At 38.8% G+C, this 16,641-nt stretch overlaps 1 protein-coding gene across 1 annotated transcript in view; it reads left to right on the top strand.

Annotated features, from left to right (window-relative positions):
• The first annotated feature begins 90 nt into the window (after nt 1-90).
• The window catches only part of BLMH (bleomycin hydrolase), a 40,528-nt gene continuing 23,977 nt past the window's right edge, over nt 91-16,641 (top strand). Inside the window, exons 1-6 of the mRNA XM_037491860.2 lie at nt 91-291; nt 582-779; nt 1,428-1,537; nt 2,333-2,474; nt 3,023-3,111; nt 5,564-5,656. Coding sequence (XP_037347757.1) covers nt 279-291; nt 582-779; nt 1,428-1,537; nt 2,333-2,474; nt 3,023-3,111; nt 5,564-5,656 — 645 coding nt within the window. The 5' untranslated portion in view covers nt 91-278. The remainder of the gene's footprint in view (nt 292-581; nt 780-1,427; nt 1,538-2,332; nt 2,475-3,022; nt 3,112-5,563; nt 5,657-16,641) is intronic.

The raw sequence follows: 16,641 nt of genomic DNA, 5'->3' as shown, positions 1-16,641 counted from the left end.
GGGGCCCAGCGCGTCAGCGAGCCCGCCCCCTCGGCCCTCCCCCGGGCGGGGCCCGCCCCGCGGCGCTGACTCAGCAACGCGCGGGGGGAGTTTTGTCCCTCCGCGGACCCCGTTTGTCTTGGCCTCGGCCCTCCGCCGCCGCCGAACCGGTTTCCTCTTTCCGGCGCTCCGGGTGAGAGAGGCAAGTTGGGCCGCCTGGACAGCGACCCATAGAGCATCTTCGGCGCTCACCTGAGGACCCGAAAACTACCTTTCTCCCGCCGGGCTGCGTGGGCACCATGAACAGCGCGGGTGAGGCGCTGCTTTTCGCCGCCGAGGCCCTGCCGGGGTCGGTCCTCTCCGGGGGCCAGCGGGGCTCGGGAGGCCCGGCGGCGAGGAGGGGCCGGGGCTGGGACCTGGGGCGATGGGAGGCGGGGAGCGGCTTGGAGGGAGACAGCCTCCCAGGGAGAGCGCCGGTGAAACGCTTCGCTGCCGTGGTCTCCTCAGGAGCGCTTAGGAAGTTAGAGTCAGGGTGTGGGAGTCCCGGATCAGCCCTCTTTGGCTTCTTTCTGGTGTTGGAGTGACATTTGGTCTTGCAACAGGACTGAATTCGGAGAAGGTAGCGGCTGTGATTCAGAAACTGAACTCCGACCCTCAGTTCGTGCTTGCCCAGAACGTGGGGACCACCCACGACTTGCTGGACATCTGTCTGAAGAGAGCCACGGTACAGGGGGCCCAGCATGTGTTCCAGCACGTTGTACCTCAGGAAGGCAAGCCGGTCACCAACCAGAAGGCCTCAGGTGAGGTCTTAAAACTTCTTGCATACTTGACTTGACTTTCCTGACAGTGTCCCATTTTGGTGTCTTACTAAAGAATGGTTTTGTGGGAGCAGAGATTTGTAGTGAAAGAACTTGTAGTAAATTCCTAGAGAAGAAACACAGGTAAAGGCAGGCCTTAAAACATTACTCTGTGAATTGTTTCGGTGCTCTGTGGCTTGCTAGCATATTTGATTTGTACGTAATATGACAAGTCCATGGTTATCTGTGTGAATTCACTATATTCTGTCCTGAAGTTATGTGATTGCAGCTGTGTCTTGCAGATAATTGCTCTTGGCACAAAGCAAACCAATGAGGACTCCCCCAAATTGCTCTGAATGCTTTATGTATGCCAAAATGTATGAACTGGAAAAGACACAGTGCGATGTCATCATGTGTTACTTTTAAGTAGACTCTTTGGTTGCAACTTTAGCAGATATGCTAATGGACTCAGTTCCCATTAATAAGCCAGTTTGTAATACAAAGAAGAAACTCATTTCTCCGTCTTTACTTGTCGAGAGCCCTTGTTTTTGGGGTTTTCTTAAATATACAGTTCATTGTTGGAAAAATACAGTTGGAATGATGTAATCTATATGAAAAGTCATAATTTCTTGGTTTGCTTTCTTGTTTCAGGGCGATGCTGGATATTTTCTTGTTTGAATGTCATGAGACTTCCATTCATGAAAAAATTAAATATTGAAGAATTTGAGTTTAGTCAATCTTACCTCTTTTTCTGGGACAAGGTATGGGACTAATTGTGCAAGATTCTCTTTGTTTCATTGTCAACCTTGGTAGGGACTGTCTCTTCATTTCTTGCTTTTGTGGTTATAGTCTGCTGTTCTCTTGTAGCAACTTTATTTATTTAGTTATCTGGACTTTCTAGGACCTCATTCCCCTTCTAGGAGCAGTACTTGTCTGAAAAACAGTGAATACTTATATTCTACTTTTTAGTCTTTACAATGTATATTAAATGTGTCCATTAGCTGTTATTTGATTGAAAACTAAATATCAGATTTTGTTTTAAGTAAAGCAATGCCTTGTTTTGAATAAACTATTGGAAAGCACACACATAGATATAAGAAGCTTCAAATATGCTTAATAAGTCAGATTCTGGCCCTTTCTGATGGCTCAGGGGTTAAAGTCTCAGTGCTGTCAAGCTGTTGCCAGCCACTGTAGCAGGAGTTCAATCCCCAGCTAGGGAGCTAACCCACATGGCGCAGCAGACCTCTCCTGTCTCACCCGCACTCCCCTCAGCAGTGTATTTCAGTGGATACTCCTGTTCTGCTCCCCACTCTGTCTCTGGTGCATCCTCTTAACCTCCTACACCTCTGGTTATACCCCAGTTCTTGCATGCATAAGTAAATCTTAAAAAAAAAAAAAAAAAAAAAAAAGCCAGATACTGATACTTCATTACTAACTTTAGTTTAAAAATTTCTATATTGGGTCTATAGTAGTTCCAAGGCTCTTATTCTGTAATAATGCCAATAAAGGCATTAGCTCTCTTTTCCTTTCATTTTATATAACTTCTTTTATTCTAGGTTGAACGCTGCTATTTCTTCTTGAATGCTTTTGTGGATACAGCTCAGAAAAAGGAACCTGAGGATGGTAGGCTGGTACAGTATTTGCTTATGAATCCAGCAAATGATGGTGGACAGTGGGACATGCTTGTCAATATTGTTGGTAAGAGTCTCTATTAGTACTGAAACTCAGCAAGATCAAGATCAAGATCAAGGCTCTGTAGTTAATGATAGGCCATTTCTTAGTTGGTTTTATATAGAGCAGAATTGGTCTCCTGGAAAGGTACACAGTTAACTCTTAGGACCTTCCTCTCACAATTATGAAGTGCCTTTCTTAAATGAGAGGTAAGGAGATACATACTTTGAATGGTGGCTTTAGAGAAGAATTAGCTTTCTATGAAAAAGATTGTTAATGTTACCAAGAAACACATTGAAACTGCAACTGTTTGAAAATATCCTCATTCAAAAAATGTTGTCTTTTGGTTAAAGACATGCTGACCATTTTATGACGTTAACAGATAAAAAGAATAGAATTAATTCTAAGGAAGATGGGTAAACATGCTCGTTAAATAACCTGTTTATATGAAGCATAAGATTGTTAAGTTTTCTGAGCAATATGGCCTGTTTTTTAAAGCCGTAGTTATTTTTTGCCAGGGTTTTTAATGCTTGAGTATACATTGTTGAACACTAAATTTATGTTTTCTTTTTTAGAAAAATATGGTGTTATCCCTAAGAAGTGCTTCCCTGAATCTTATACAACAGAAGCAACCAGAAGGATGAATGATATTCTAAATCATAAGGTATAACATATGTCACAGGTTGGAATTGAATTTAGTGTACTTACCTTAAAACTCCTAACTCCTAACCGGATTTTTAAGGCAATTCCTGGGCATTTCAGTGTACATAACTTATAAGATAGCTACTCATTGCCTATCAAAAAGCAGCTACATGTTAACTTTAAAAATAATTGCGATTAGGGTGTTTCTTCTTTTTTTTTTTCTTTTCAAAAATCTTCCACTTGTGTTTCTTTTGTTTCTGTTTTTGTTTTTTTAATTTATTTTTTACATCATTGTTCATTTTTAAACAATATTTGCTTTCCACTTTTGTTTCTATGAATTGTAATTTTTTTATGGGTATTAAGGTGAAAAAGTTCCATGTGTAATTAATATGGGCTATGAACACTGCACTGGGGCCTTTACTTCCTACTTGGTTCTACTAGAGGTGAATTGAGCAGGTGGGTTGGGACAATTTTTATGTACTAGTAAAACCAAAAAGAACTATTTGTGAGACTTCCTTACTGAGGATGCTAAGTGCCGAGGCTTCCCTAAACCACATCAGTCTCGTTCATCCACTTACTACAGATTTAATAGAGTTACTAAACTGCTTTTGATTGCTTCAGTTATCTTAATGAATCATTCTCTCTTCTCTACATACCCTGTTTTCCCAAGGAGAATTATAAACCCTATAGGGATGCTGCTCTCCCAGCCAGGCATCTTTTTTTGAAAATTCGGAGTTGCTAGAATTTGCAGTCCTGATCTTTGAGACTAAAATTAGATTTATTATCCCTGGGAGAAAGATTACATTTAAAAATAAACCATAGAAGTGTTTTTCCATATTAGAAGTAGGTTATTTTCTGCCCAAGAAATGGGATTTTTATCCAAAGGCTAAAAGATCACTAATAATATAGCATTGGATTCTATTTCATATCGGAGCAAGATCCTCTTTAGCACTGTGGTTAGATTTCAGACTCACTTTTGTCTTAGTCATCTCTTAAAATTGAAAAACAAAACTATTAGGGGTTGCCACCGACTGGGAGAACATTTTTGCCCATAACACTAATGATAAAGGACTGATCACAAAAATCTACAAAGAGCTAATGAGACTCAACAAAAACAAAGAAAATAATCCAGTCAGAAAATGGGCAGAAGAGCTAAAAAGAAACTTCTCTGAAGAGGAAATGCAAATGGCCAATAGGCATATGAAAAAATGTTCAACATCACTTGTAATCAGGGAAATGCAAATCAAAACTACCATGAGATACCATCTTACACCAGTGAGAATGGCACATATTAAAAAAACTAGCAACAACAAATGTTGGCAAAGTTGTGGAGAAAAAGGAACTCTCCTGCACTGCTGGTGGGAGTGCAAACTGGTCCTACCACTATGGAGAGCTGTGTAGAGATTTCTTGACCTACTCAACATAGAGCTTCTATATGATCCAGCAATTCCACTCCTAGATATTTACCCAAATGACACAGACAATAACTCCAAAGGGCACCTGCACGCCTATGTTTATAGCAGCGTTATATACAATAGCTAAGCTATGGAAACAACCCAAATGCCCAAAAATAGATGACTGGATCAAGAAGATGTGGTGCATATACACAATGGAATATTACTCAGCAATCAAAAAAAGAGAAACACATGCAGTTTGCAGCAACATGGATGGAGCTGGAATGGATCATGCTCAGCGAAATAAGTCAGAAAGAAAAAGAAAAATACTGGATGGTCTCACTCATAGCAGGAATTTAGAAAACCTAAATAAGAGACCAGGAAAAAGACTAATCAATGCAAAGTAATAATCAAAATTAACAAGCAACTATAAACCAGAGACACACTACGGGGGGGGGGGTCGGCGGGGGAGGGATTAGGAAGGGGTGAGGAGAGGAAGAACTAGAGTCAAAATAAGGGGGGGTGCAATTGTATGGGGAATATAACCAAAATGAAAATGCGTACATTGTACAAAGATGAAAAATTATGTAAGAATTAAATATTAAAAAGTTCTAGATTTTAATTTAAAAAAAAAAAACTATTGGGGGTTGTGGCAGAGCCACAGTCCTAATGATTTGGCAGAGAATTGGACAACCAGTAAAAATTCTAAATAAAAATCCGTTAGAATGACTTAGTGACAAAATTATTTTAAGTCTGTTTTTTTCTAAGATAATAGGCATTATGGGATCAGATGTTTCCCCTTTTTCCAAAAACATATTGTCATAGAGAGTACTATTTTTTAAGAGCATGTGCAGTTCATCTAATATTCATTGGGAACAATCCATACCTTTTTCCCAGAGGAAAGCATTTTTAACTCTGTGTGTAAGTGGACTAGTTAGGGAGAAACACATTTGCTTTTATGAACTTTACCCTGGGTCTTGGCTGAGTTATACTTCAAAATAGAACCATTATTGGTCTATTTGGCATATTTATAGTTGAATTTGGATAACTGTTGGAGATCTAACTAAGTTTCTGTCATAGATGAGAGAATTCTGTATACGATTACGGAACCTGGTACAGAGTGGAGCAACCAAAGGAGAAATCTCTGCCACACAGGATGCCATGATGGAGGAGGTAATAACTATTTGGATTTTTTTGTGACCCCATCTAATGAACTTTCAGAATATTCCTATTGTTTAGGAAGCATAGTTATTGCAATATTGAATTGAATATCCCTTATTTTATAGCGAAAAAAACTGAGGTAAAACTGTGCATTTTATTTTTTTATTTTTTTTTTTTTTGGAGGCATGTTTTCTTTCTTTCTTTATTTGTTTGTTTGTTTATACATGCACTGGGTACAGTCAGAAGCACGGGAGGGTGAGAGAATTCACCAGAGCCAGAGCGGGGAGCAGAGCAGGCAGAAGGACCGAGGTACATACACTGCTGAGGGGAGCAGCGGGCGGCAGGAGAGGTCTGCGCGCCATGCGGGACCCTCCTCCGGTGGCCGGGAAGCAGCCGGGGATCGAACCGGCGCCGCAGAGGCCGCGGGCAGCTTCTCAACCCAGCGCTCAACCGCTGCGCCACCGGGGAGGCCCTAAAACTGTGCATTTTAGTATGGGATATGTACTTCTAATTTCCAGCTTTTTAGTTTATATAAATCATTCTTTTATTCATTTCATAAATATTGAATATCTTACATGAGTCACACTGGGGGTATAGAGTTGAGAAAGACAGTATCTACTCTCAAAGAGGTCATTGTATTGGGAAATTGAAACACTTGCATACTTATATAAGACTTATGCTAGAGATGTATAAAAATGAATTTTTTGAAGGTGATAGAGGAAGAAGTGAGTAATTTGAGTTAACTGCAGATTTCATGGGAAAGATAGTTGAACAGGCTCTTGAAAGAACAGTAGGAATTTACCAGATGAATAATAGGGAAGACCATTGCAAACAAAGGGAATTGCATGAACAAAGGTGAAATCCTCAGAGAACAATATAGTTGAAACGTAACACTTTGTGAATGGGATTGAAGTAAATTAAGCTAGAAAGGCAGAGCTGTGAGGGATCTTTTGGCTTTATTCTATGGAATAAAAAGATGGGAAACTATTGATGGTTTTATCAGTGAAAATAATATGTGAAAATATCTTGGAAAACTTAAAAATCATTAGAGAAATAGAAGTCGATAATGATTCTTGACTGCCTTGATAATATTACTCAATACTCAATACTAGTTATAGCCCCCATAAATAAGCATTAAGACTAAAATTGTATAAACATTCTCCTAACAGTGTCCTTTTAAGACTGTAGGGTTAAAGTGGCCTAATTTTTTTTCACTGCAATGAACAAACTGATGCTAGTTTTCCTTTGGGGCAGTATAGGGTAATTGAGAGCATGGTCTCTGGAGTCAGGCTGTCTGAATTCTACTCTTGTCATTACTCAGCAGCCATGTGACTTTGGACAGGTTCCTTGAGCTCTCTAGTGTCAGGTTATTTATATGTAACATGTCTAGCCCAGTGCTTGACATAATAGTTGTTTCTTAAATATTCGTGGGGAGGATGAATGCAGAGGTTTCATTTTACTGAATGCATTTATTTAAGTCATATTTACCTCTTGTTTTTTCTTAAATATTCCTAGTTAAGGGAGGTATCTAAATGTAGTAGGGAAAAAATAGGTTTTGGAGTTAGATGTGCGTTCTGGCTCTATCACTTAACATCTCTGTGGCCTTTAGTGAAAAATACTTAATCTGTCTTGAGATTCAGTTTGGGATTTAAAATATATCCTCATTGGATTTTTGTGGGGGTCAAATAAGGAACTGAGTATAAGAATGCAAGGCATAGTGCCTAACACATAGCAGTTCCATAAATGTTAGATGATGGCAGGGTATAGTAAGGATGTTAGTTCTACAAACAGTTATAGAAAAGGGCCCAGATAATACTTCTTAGAGATCATAAGCATCCATTTCTAAGCACTGAAGGGCACGGTGATAAACAAGACAGACACGATCGCTCCTCTGGTGAACTTACCTACTAGTGAAGGGAGACAAACAATACACAGTAAGCAGGGAGATATCTGATAGTGATATGTGTTTTGAAGAACAAAATAGGGTGATTTATATGCTGGTTGGGATTGGCCTTTCTGATATCAAACCTGAGCTGAAACTTGAGTAATTATTCAGCCATGCAAAGATCTGGGAACAGAGCATACCAGGCAGAGGGACAGTATGTGCAAGAGCCCTTAGATGGGAGAATACTTGTGTTTTTGAGGAATACAAAGAAGGCAAAATGACTTGAACTTGATAAGAGGGTGGGAGTGGCTGGAATAGATCTTGTAGCGGGAATAGGAAACAGTTTATATGGGGTCTATCAACCAAGGTAAGCAGTGTGCACTTTATTCTAAGTGATATAACTATTGTGGAATTTAAGCTGAAGAATAAGTGAAATGATTTAATTTTTGCTTCAAATAAATTCACTATGTGTGTTTTGAGAATGGATTGTAAAACATTAAGAGAGGAAGTGGGGAGACCAGTTAGGAGACTATTATAATCATGTAGATGAAAGAAATAGTGGTTTGGACCAATTTAGTGAGAGTGAAGATGGAAAGAAGTGAGTAAGTTTTGGGGTATATTTTGGAAGTGAAACCATCAGGACTTACTGAAGTGAAGAACAAGGAAAAGAGGGGAATCAGGTGATAGGGTATTTTGAAGGGGGAAATTTGCAGATATGAGAGAAGGATTTTGGCAGTTGGGACAATATAAACGTACCAGTGTGTGGAAAGGGGCAGCAAATGTGAATGGGAGGAAAATAATTAAGGAAGCAAGGTTTTAGAGAAGGGGAAAAAGAGAGATATGCTTTCAGACTTTTGTGTGCATTCACATTCCCTGGGAATCTTGCTAAAATGCATATTGAGTGGGTCTGGGATAGGCTGGGAGTTTATTTCTATTTACATACCACTCTGCCAGTAGTCTCAGGATTGTCATTTGACTATATATTATCATCTATATGAACTTATTTCCTTTAACATCACATAAGGGAACACAATTTTTTTGTGTACCATTTTAATTTCTTCCCTTCTTGAAAATATATTTAATTTCTCCAGAAAATATCTCCTCTGGCTGCTTTTGCAGGCATAGATGTTTTTGGTTTTTGAACATATCCTTGCCTCTCTTTTAATCCCCACCAGAGAGCAGTAGAGAGCTGTCTTCTCTATTTCCCTGTGTATAAGGCAGTCATCAAGATTCCCCTACTTTTCTTCCCTTAACTAACTCATTTACATCAGCACTGAACTTTCTTGAAAGTTCAGCTGTTTTCTGTGACCAGTTTTTTGTCTCTGTGACCATTCTACTTTATGGTTACTAGGTCGTTTTACCTCTGAACCCTGTATCTCCATCAGTGGAACTAAAATGTTGAGGTAGATGACTTCTTAAGGAAGTTCAAAGATGACTTCTTTGAATTTTTATGACAGAATTAACTAATATTTCTATAGTGCTTTAGAGTTTGCATTCTCTCAATAGGCTATATAAGTACAAATGAAGAAGCTAAGATTCAGTCACTTCTACATTGGTTCCAAGTACAGAAATCTTTCATCTTTACTGATTTGCCCCCTTATGAGTAGCTTGGTGGTTATTTTTGAGATGACCTTCCTGATTATTACAGTTTCCTTTATTCTGACTGATACTGGCTTTAAACTCACCCTTCTGTATTCACAACTGACTTTCAGCTATAACATCCCACCTCTTCCTTTCTCTTGATATCTGTCTTCCAATTTAGCCGCCGGTTTGCCTGATGGTATTTTCAGTCTCACATCATTTGTCTTTAAATTGGAATCTGTACATTCTTGCCCCATGTACCATGTCTCATGCTTTCTGTGGTCCCTTTTTCTTTTTTCTGTTCCCTTTCCTGATTCTATTATCATATTTTAGCAAATAATTTAAAAATCAACAGATCTCTGATAAGGCAAAATATTTTTAGAGTTGAGCTAAAGTGGGCTCCTTTATAAAATTGGACTTGACAGGTAGGACCCTTTTTTACAATTTATACTGTGCCTACTAATAGGCAGTAATATAGACAGTAAATATAAAATGAATATAAACTGAAATATAAACCATACCAACTCCAACTGTAGCTTTTCTGGTGAGTTTTAGATTGTAGAGAAGGACCACACATACCCATATTGTAAGGCTAGTTTAACCTCCCAATTAAATTAGTCAGGGGTGTAAATCTTAATCAGAGCCAGATGACCACAAGAGGCAGACACAGGTGCAGTATATAGCTGAGCAGGGCTTCCATTGACATCCCTCCCCACCACTTGAGTGTAAGGGAAAGATCTCAGTGGATCTAGAAATTGAACTCAATTTTTGGTGTATCACTATCACCGCCCTTTTACACTTGAGGGTTATCACAATTTTAGGAGAAATTTCTCCCAACAAAACATTGGAGTCTCCTGTTTTGTTTTAGACTAAATTTGAAATTAGTAAGGCCACATCGTTATGGGGTTGGGAGTTAGGGAAAAGTAAAATCAGTTCCCAGGTGTCATTGAGCCATATAGCTCTGCTGTCAGCTTTCTAGCATTTTGTAAATTCCATGTTCCCTGAGTTCATTCCCTTTACTATTTTGATACCTTTTTATCAGTTTGGATCTGATACTGAGTCTGGTCTTAAATTCACATTTACAAATGTTTTATTCAGTAAGTGTTTCCTTAGCACACACACCTGGCACATTTCTAGGCATTTGGGATTTAGCAATGAACCAAACAAACAAGAATTCCTGCCTTCACATTGTTCACTTTTTAGAAGGGAGAGATGAATAAAATATAAGCTTAATATGCCAGAAAAATATGCTGTGGAGAAAAACAAGGCAGGAATGAAAGGAAGTACTTAGGTTGGAGAGGGCAGTTTCACTTGAAGTCAGAAATATATTTCTCTAAATGGGCTAATTGTAGTTTTTCAATATGTAATTATATTCTGAGGGATATGGTTTTAGTCTTATTTTGTTCATTTCTGTACAATGACTTGTATTCAATGCCCAGTGTGTGTTCACTGTTTCACTGTTTTGTCTTGAATGTTAAATGCTTCTTGTAAGAAGCAGGTAACACTCCTGAGTTACCCACTAGAGAGCAGACTTGGATGTCCAAAGTTCACTTCCAGCTTTGTACCTGTTCTCTAATTGGGAATAGAGAGTGTTATTTCAGAACAGCAGATCTCTGGAGATTATGCTTGGAGAATTTTTTACAAATAAGAGCTCCTTTAACTATTGTTAGTTGACTTGGAGCCAAATATACTTTTCAAAGAGTTACAAGCTGATGAAATGACTTGGATAATATGTAATCAGGGCAGGGGCTTCCCTGGTGGTGCAGGGGGTTAAGCGTCAGCACTGTGAAGCAATCCACAGCTACTGCAGCACGAATTCAATCCCTGGCCAGCCAGGGAGCTACCCACATGGCACAGCAGACCTCTCCTGTCTCGCCCGCTGCTTCCCTCAGCAGTGTATTTCAGTCCTTCTGCCTGTTCTGCTCCCCACTCTGTCTCTGGTGAATCCTTCTCACCCCCCACTTCTATGGCCTGTACCAGTTCTTGTATGCATAAATAAATAAATCTTTTTTAAAAAATATGTAATCAGGGTAAACAGTATTGGGCAGAGCAACATGCCCTCTTTATAGTTTTACTATAAAATCTGAGAAAAGAGATGTTATCCTTATTCTCATTCATTCATACCTTACAGGTGACTTTGATAAAAATTCAGATTTATAAACATGCAGAAAAGTGTGACTATTTGTCTTGCAAAAGGATTCACCATGGAATTCATTTAGATAGAAAAATTTCAAGTTTCCTCTAATGCATTTTTGGGGAAAAGGAGGAAATGATGAAACACTTTTTATTTCAGATAGGGAGTCAAATGCCCAATTAGCTGCTATGTATATTACAGTAAAACATTCATATTTATATTTAGAATGTGTTTAAAAGAAAACAGAAATTCACTTAGTTGTTTTAATCTTCACTGGGCCTGGTCCTAGCCTCCCTAATTTTTGTCAAGGCCCTGACTAAACTGGGTGAACCATCTTGGATAACTGAGAATTGATCAAAATGATTTCACTGGTAAATATTTATATACATGTAAAAACAGTGACTAGTTGAAAATACCTATCAATTAAGTCTATAGAACCTTCCTCATCTAAACATGTTCAAACCATACACTTTATTGTCATTTTCTTGCCTATAGTTACCAGTGGCCATGTCTTCCTCATAATGATAGATTCCTAAAGTTGCATTTGCAACCTTGGTGTTGAGCCAATGCGTAGTGACTCTCTGGTCTTTTGAATTCACACAGCTATCTATGGCTCAAGTAGCTCAGTTACAGTTGCTAATGATGCCCTGTGCATTTTCTTTTCTTTTCTGTGCTGGAAACAAAACCTGAAAATGCTACATGGTTACAGACAAGGTGATTTAGGGACCAGCTGTTTAGGCTCATAAAGCACATAGTAAGTCCTTGCAAAGGAAGTTTCTCTCTTGAAAAACAGCAAAACAAAATGAAAGGCAAGCATAACCTTCTCTGTAAGTTAATTTGTTTCTGTTAAGATATCAGGTTCTGTCTCCCATAATAACCTATGAAATAAGAGTCTCTTTATTCTTAATTATAGTCCTAATGTCATAGGCAAGTCTGTCCTAGTTTTCCAACTTTGGTTCAGAAAATAAATTCGAACCTGGTATCAGGTTCCAGTCTGTCTCAAGACTCTTTGAGCCTTAAAATGCACTGGGAATAGTAAAGTAAATACAGAGTGTCAGTGGTCAATGATGACGTATACATGTAGACTGAGAATTGGGAGATTGCCGGTGTACGTTCCCTCGTGGATGAGGAAACCAGATAGGAACTGGGGTATCTAATGAATTTCCCCGTGGGGCACTCTGAAGAAGTCCTGGCTGCTCAAAACAACTACTTAAGTATGATAAGCTTCTTTTAAATGATCTTTCAGGATGAAAGTGGTAGGGGTGAGTTTGTTAGGAAAGCAGGCATAGCTTATTATTTAATGATTCTCTCTAGAACAAAGGTGGGAGCAAACATAATCTAGAGAAGAGGGTGAAATGAGGGCGGAGAATATTCTGTCAGGTTAAGAATGACCATGTTCTCCTAAGTGGGGTTCCAAAGAGAAGAGAGGATGTACAGGTATATTTCTTACAGACCATAGCTTTGTTTTGTTCTTTTAAGTCTTCCCTTTTGTCTACTTTTAGGGTTCCTTTGGGTTTGGTTCATGTCATCATCTGAGATAACTATCATTTTGCCCTGCTTGAGACCATAGGGATAAAAAGAACCTGTAGAAATAGTAAGACATTATTTTAAAAATAAAACAACTCTGCTACTTTCAAGAATGTAAGGGTGAGATTGGCTACACTAATAACTTCATCCATATTTGCATTTCCTTTTTTTTGAAATTTAGGAATAAAATCTAATGTGTCATGATGGCAAAATGAAGGAGAAGACTAGAGAAAGATAAAGAGATCATGATTTCTTTCTAGTACAGAATTTGCCAATATATGTTTCTAATCTATAAAATGAGAAGATAGCTATGGATTTGGGGGAGCCATTATTTTCCCCTTAATTAGAGGAAAAAGAAATGTTCTTAATTATTAATGGAATTGATAGGTGATGATTTGCTGTTTCAGCTTTTGGCAGTTGCAAATCAGTGCTCTGTCAGAATGGACTAGAGCTGGTATGTTTGCTCTAACTACCAAGTTTGGGATATTAGTCTAGGAAAAGATTACATTTGAGACACAGGCAAGACTGACTGAAATACAGGATCTATAATAGGAAAGAAGATGGGGTGAAGTTACACAGAGCCTTTGAAATCTGACCATATTCATTGAGGAAATGGATATTAAAACTACATTGAGATGCCTTAATATACCCACCCAAATGGTTAAGATTAAAAACATAACGCCAGGTATTGCAACAACATAGAACAAATGGAACTTTTACTTTGGGTCAATTCCTTCAAATGCCTTGAAAACTGGATTCAAATGTTTTTAGCAGCTTTATTCACAACTACTCCAAACTGGAAATAACTCACACATCCAGTAACTGGAAAATAATATTGTACTATGTTATATTATTATAATGCACACATAACAGGATAGTAGAAGGAAATTTAAATGTATTTCAGGGCTGCTACTCAGCAATAAAGAACAAATTGCTACACCCACAGTGCCATGAATGAATCTCAGACACGATGTCAACAAAGGAAGCCAGACACAAAAGAGAATAAATGAAATTAAAGAATAGGCAGAACTGGGCCTCCCTGCTGGCGCAAGGGGTTAAGCACTGCACTATGAAGCAGTCCGCAGCTTCTGTAGCACAAGTTCGATCCCTAGCTGGCCAGGGAGAAACCCACATGGTGAAGCAGATCTCTCCTGCCTTGCCTGATGCTCCCCTCAGCAGTGTGTTTCAGTCAGTCTGTCTGTTCTGTTCCCCCTGTCTCCGGTGAATCTTCTCACCCCTGCATCTCTGGCCTGTACCCCAGCTGTTGTATGCATAAATAAATAAATCTTTTTTTTTTTTTAAAAGAATAGGCAGAACAAAAATGGCCAAGAGGCATATAGAAAAATGTTCAACATCTGGTTATCAAGGAAATGCAAATCAAAACCACAGTGAGATACCACCTCACTCCAGTAAGAATTGCCCACATTAGAAAAACCAGAAACCACAAATGCTGGAGAGAATGTGGAGATAAAGGAACCCTTTAACACTGCTCATGGGAATGTAAACCAGTCCAGTCATTATGGAGGCTGTGTGGAGTTTCCTCAGAACACTAAAAATGGATCTACCATATGATCCAGCAATTCCATTCCTATGAATCTACCCAGAGGACACAAAAAAACCTAATTTGAAAGGAAACCTGTACTCCTGTGTTTTATTGCAGCACTATTTACAATAGCCAAGATAGGGAAACTACCCAGTTGCCCCAAAAATAGGCAATCAAAAAGTTGTGGTATTTTTATACAATGGAATATTACTCAGCGATCAAAAAAGACAAACTCATGCCATTTGCAGCAACATGGATGCAGCTGGAAGCGATTATGCTAGCAGAAATAAGTCAGAAGGAAAAAGATAAATACCAGATGGCCTCACTTATATGTGGAATACAGAGAAACCAAACAAAAGGTCAAGAAAAAGTCAAAGCTAGCAAGCTGACTATAGAACTGAAGCACACAGCAAAGGATGGGGGAGAAAAGGAGGGCAGAATAGGAGAGGGATGAACACAAGGGAATATGGTGATGGTTCACGGGTGAACCATATGGTGGCAGGAGAACTATGGGGACTACAGTGATGTAAGGAAAAAGAAAGAATAGGCAAAACTAATCAAAGGTATGAATCAAGTTGTGGTTACCTTGGGGCCCGGGTACCTCTGGAAACCTGGAGGTGTTCTGCATATTGATCTGAGTGGTGTGTATATGGCGCATATGGACATAACAAGTTGAATTGCACTGTATACTTAAGTTTAGTGTGCTTAGCATACTTACAGAATATATGTTATGCCTAAATTAAAAGGGAAAAAAATAAATCAGGTCATGTAGTATAGATCTGTTGCAGAAGGTAATAGGGAAACATTATCTTCAACGGGGAAGTGATATGAAGAAAGTAGTGCTTCTAAAATTATTCATCCTGTAGTGATGTGGAGAATGGAGCAGTTCAGATAGCTATTATATCTAGGTCATATAGATGCTATGGGGGACATGAAACATGTATGACTTGATCCTTGAACTTCATAAGTTTAGGGTCATTTCTTGGATGAGACAAATTATACAAAACTAAAAAAGTTAACAGGAAATGGCTAATACTTAATTCATGGTATTATGAAAATACCACTAAAGTGAGATCTGAGTGCAAGTCTTAATTCTATGAGTTCTAATTGGTTTTGTGACTTTATTTGAGTTACTTCCCTGGACCTTGGTTTCCTTATCTATAAAATGGGATTAAGAGATCCGATATTCAGATATTGTAAGACAGTACAGGAGACAGTCTGTAAATGTTCCCTTTTTACCAGTGTGTGACTTCAATTTACATCATGGTTCTGCCACTTAACTGAGTAGTGCACTTAAGTAGGTTCACTTCATTTCTTTAGTCTCCATCTCTTCTGAAAAGAAAGGGCAGATAATAACACATTTGAGAGAATGTTATGAGAATTAAGTGGGCCTATCAGATGTACAGTATTTAGAACAAAATATAAAATCCTTTTCTTTTTGGTATAAATAGAATATACAAATGTGTGGTACAAATAATGCAGTTACTGGATCAGGGTAGTGATTATGAGGTGGAAAAAGAAGAGGAGAGGCAGTGTTACATTTTTTAAAATTGATGCCATGGTGTTATATTTTTTTAAAATAGCGTATTTGGTTTAGAAAAGGAAATACTTTGTATATACTCTTACCCTAGCGAAAGTATCTATACTTCTTTTTGCCTTTCTATAAGATGAAAATAATATAAAATATTATTGGAGTGTAATGATGCTAAGTTGAAGATATTGTGACACCATTAGAAATGTTATGATCTCCCAACCCAAAAAATGGTATCTTACTACAAAAAGTTATTCCTGTTCTAGTATCGCCTTTCACTGACATTGTCATCCAAATTTCAGCTGAAAAGTTGATGACTTTTTTTTTTTAAAGACTTATTTATTTATTTATACAAGCACTGGGTACAGTCAGAAGCGCGGGAGGGTGAGAGAATTCACCAGAACCAGAGCAGAGAGTAGAACAGGCAGACTGACTAAGTACACTGCTGAGGGGAGCAGCGGGCGGCAGGAGGGGTCTGCGTGCCATGTGGAACCCTCACCAGGCGGTGGGGGATCAAACTGGCGTTGCAGAGGCTGCGGGCAGCTTTGCAGCCCAGCGCTCAACCGCTGCGCCACCAGGGGACGCCCCATAGGTTGTGTCTTAACCCCTTGTGCCACCAGGGAGGCCCCTCTCTCACTGTTTTTAAGGTATTCCTTCCTTGTCTTCTAGTTCCCAGTGCTGCTGGGAGAAATCACATTCCTTCTCATAACTGATGATTGGATGTGACTGTCATTCCTCTACTCTACAAGCTGAGAAGATCCTTTCTTTATAATTGATGTTCTGACAGTTCAAGATG

Source organism: Talpa occidentalis, unplaced genomic scaffold (genome assembly GCF_014898055.3).
Source record: "Talpa occidentalis isolate TD23 unplaced genomic scaffold, MPIMG_talOcc4v2.1 talOcc4.7, whole genome shotgun sequence".
Taxonomy (NCBI): Eukaryota; Metazoa; Chordata; class Mammalia; order Eulipotyphla; family Talpidae; genus Talpa; species Talpa occidentalis.
This window is presented reverse-complemented; position numbering and strand designations above follow the sequence as displayed.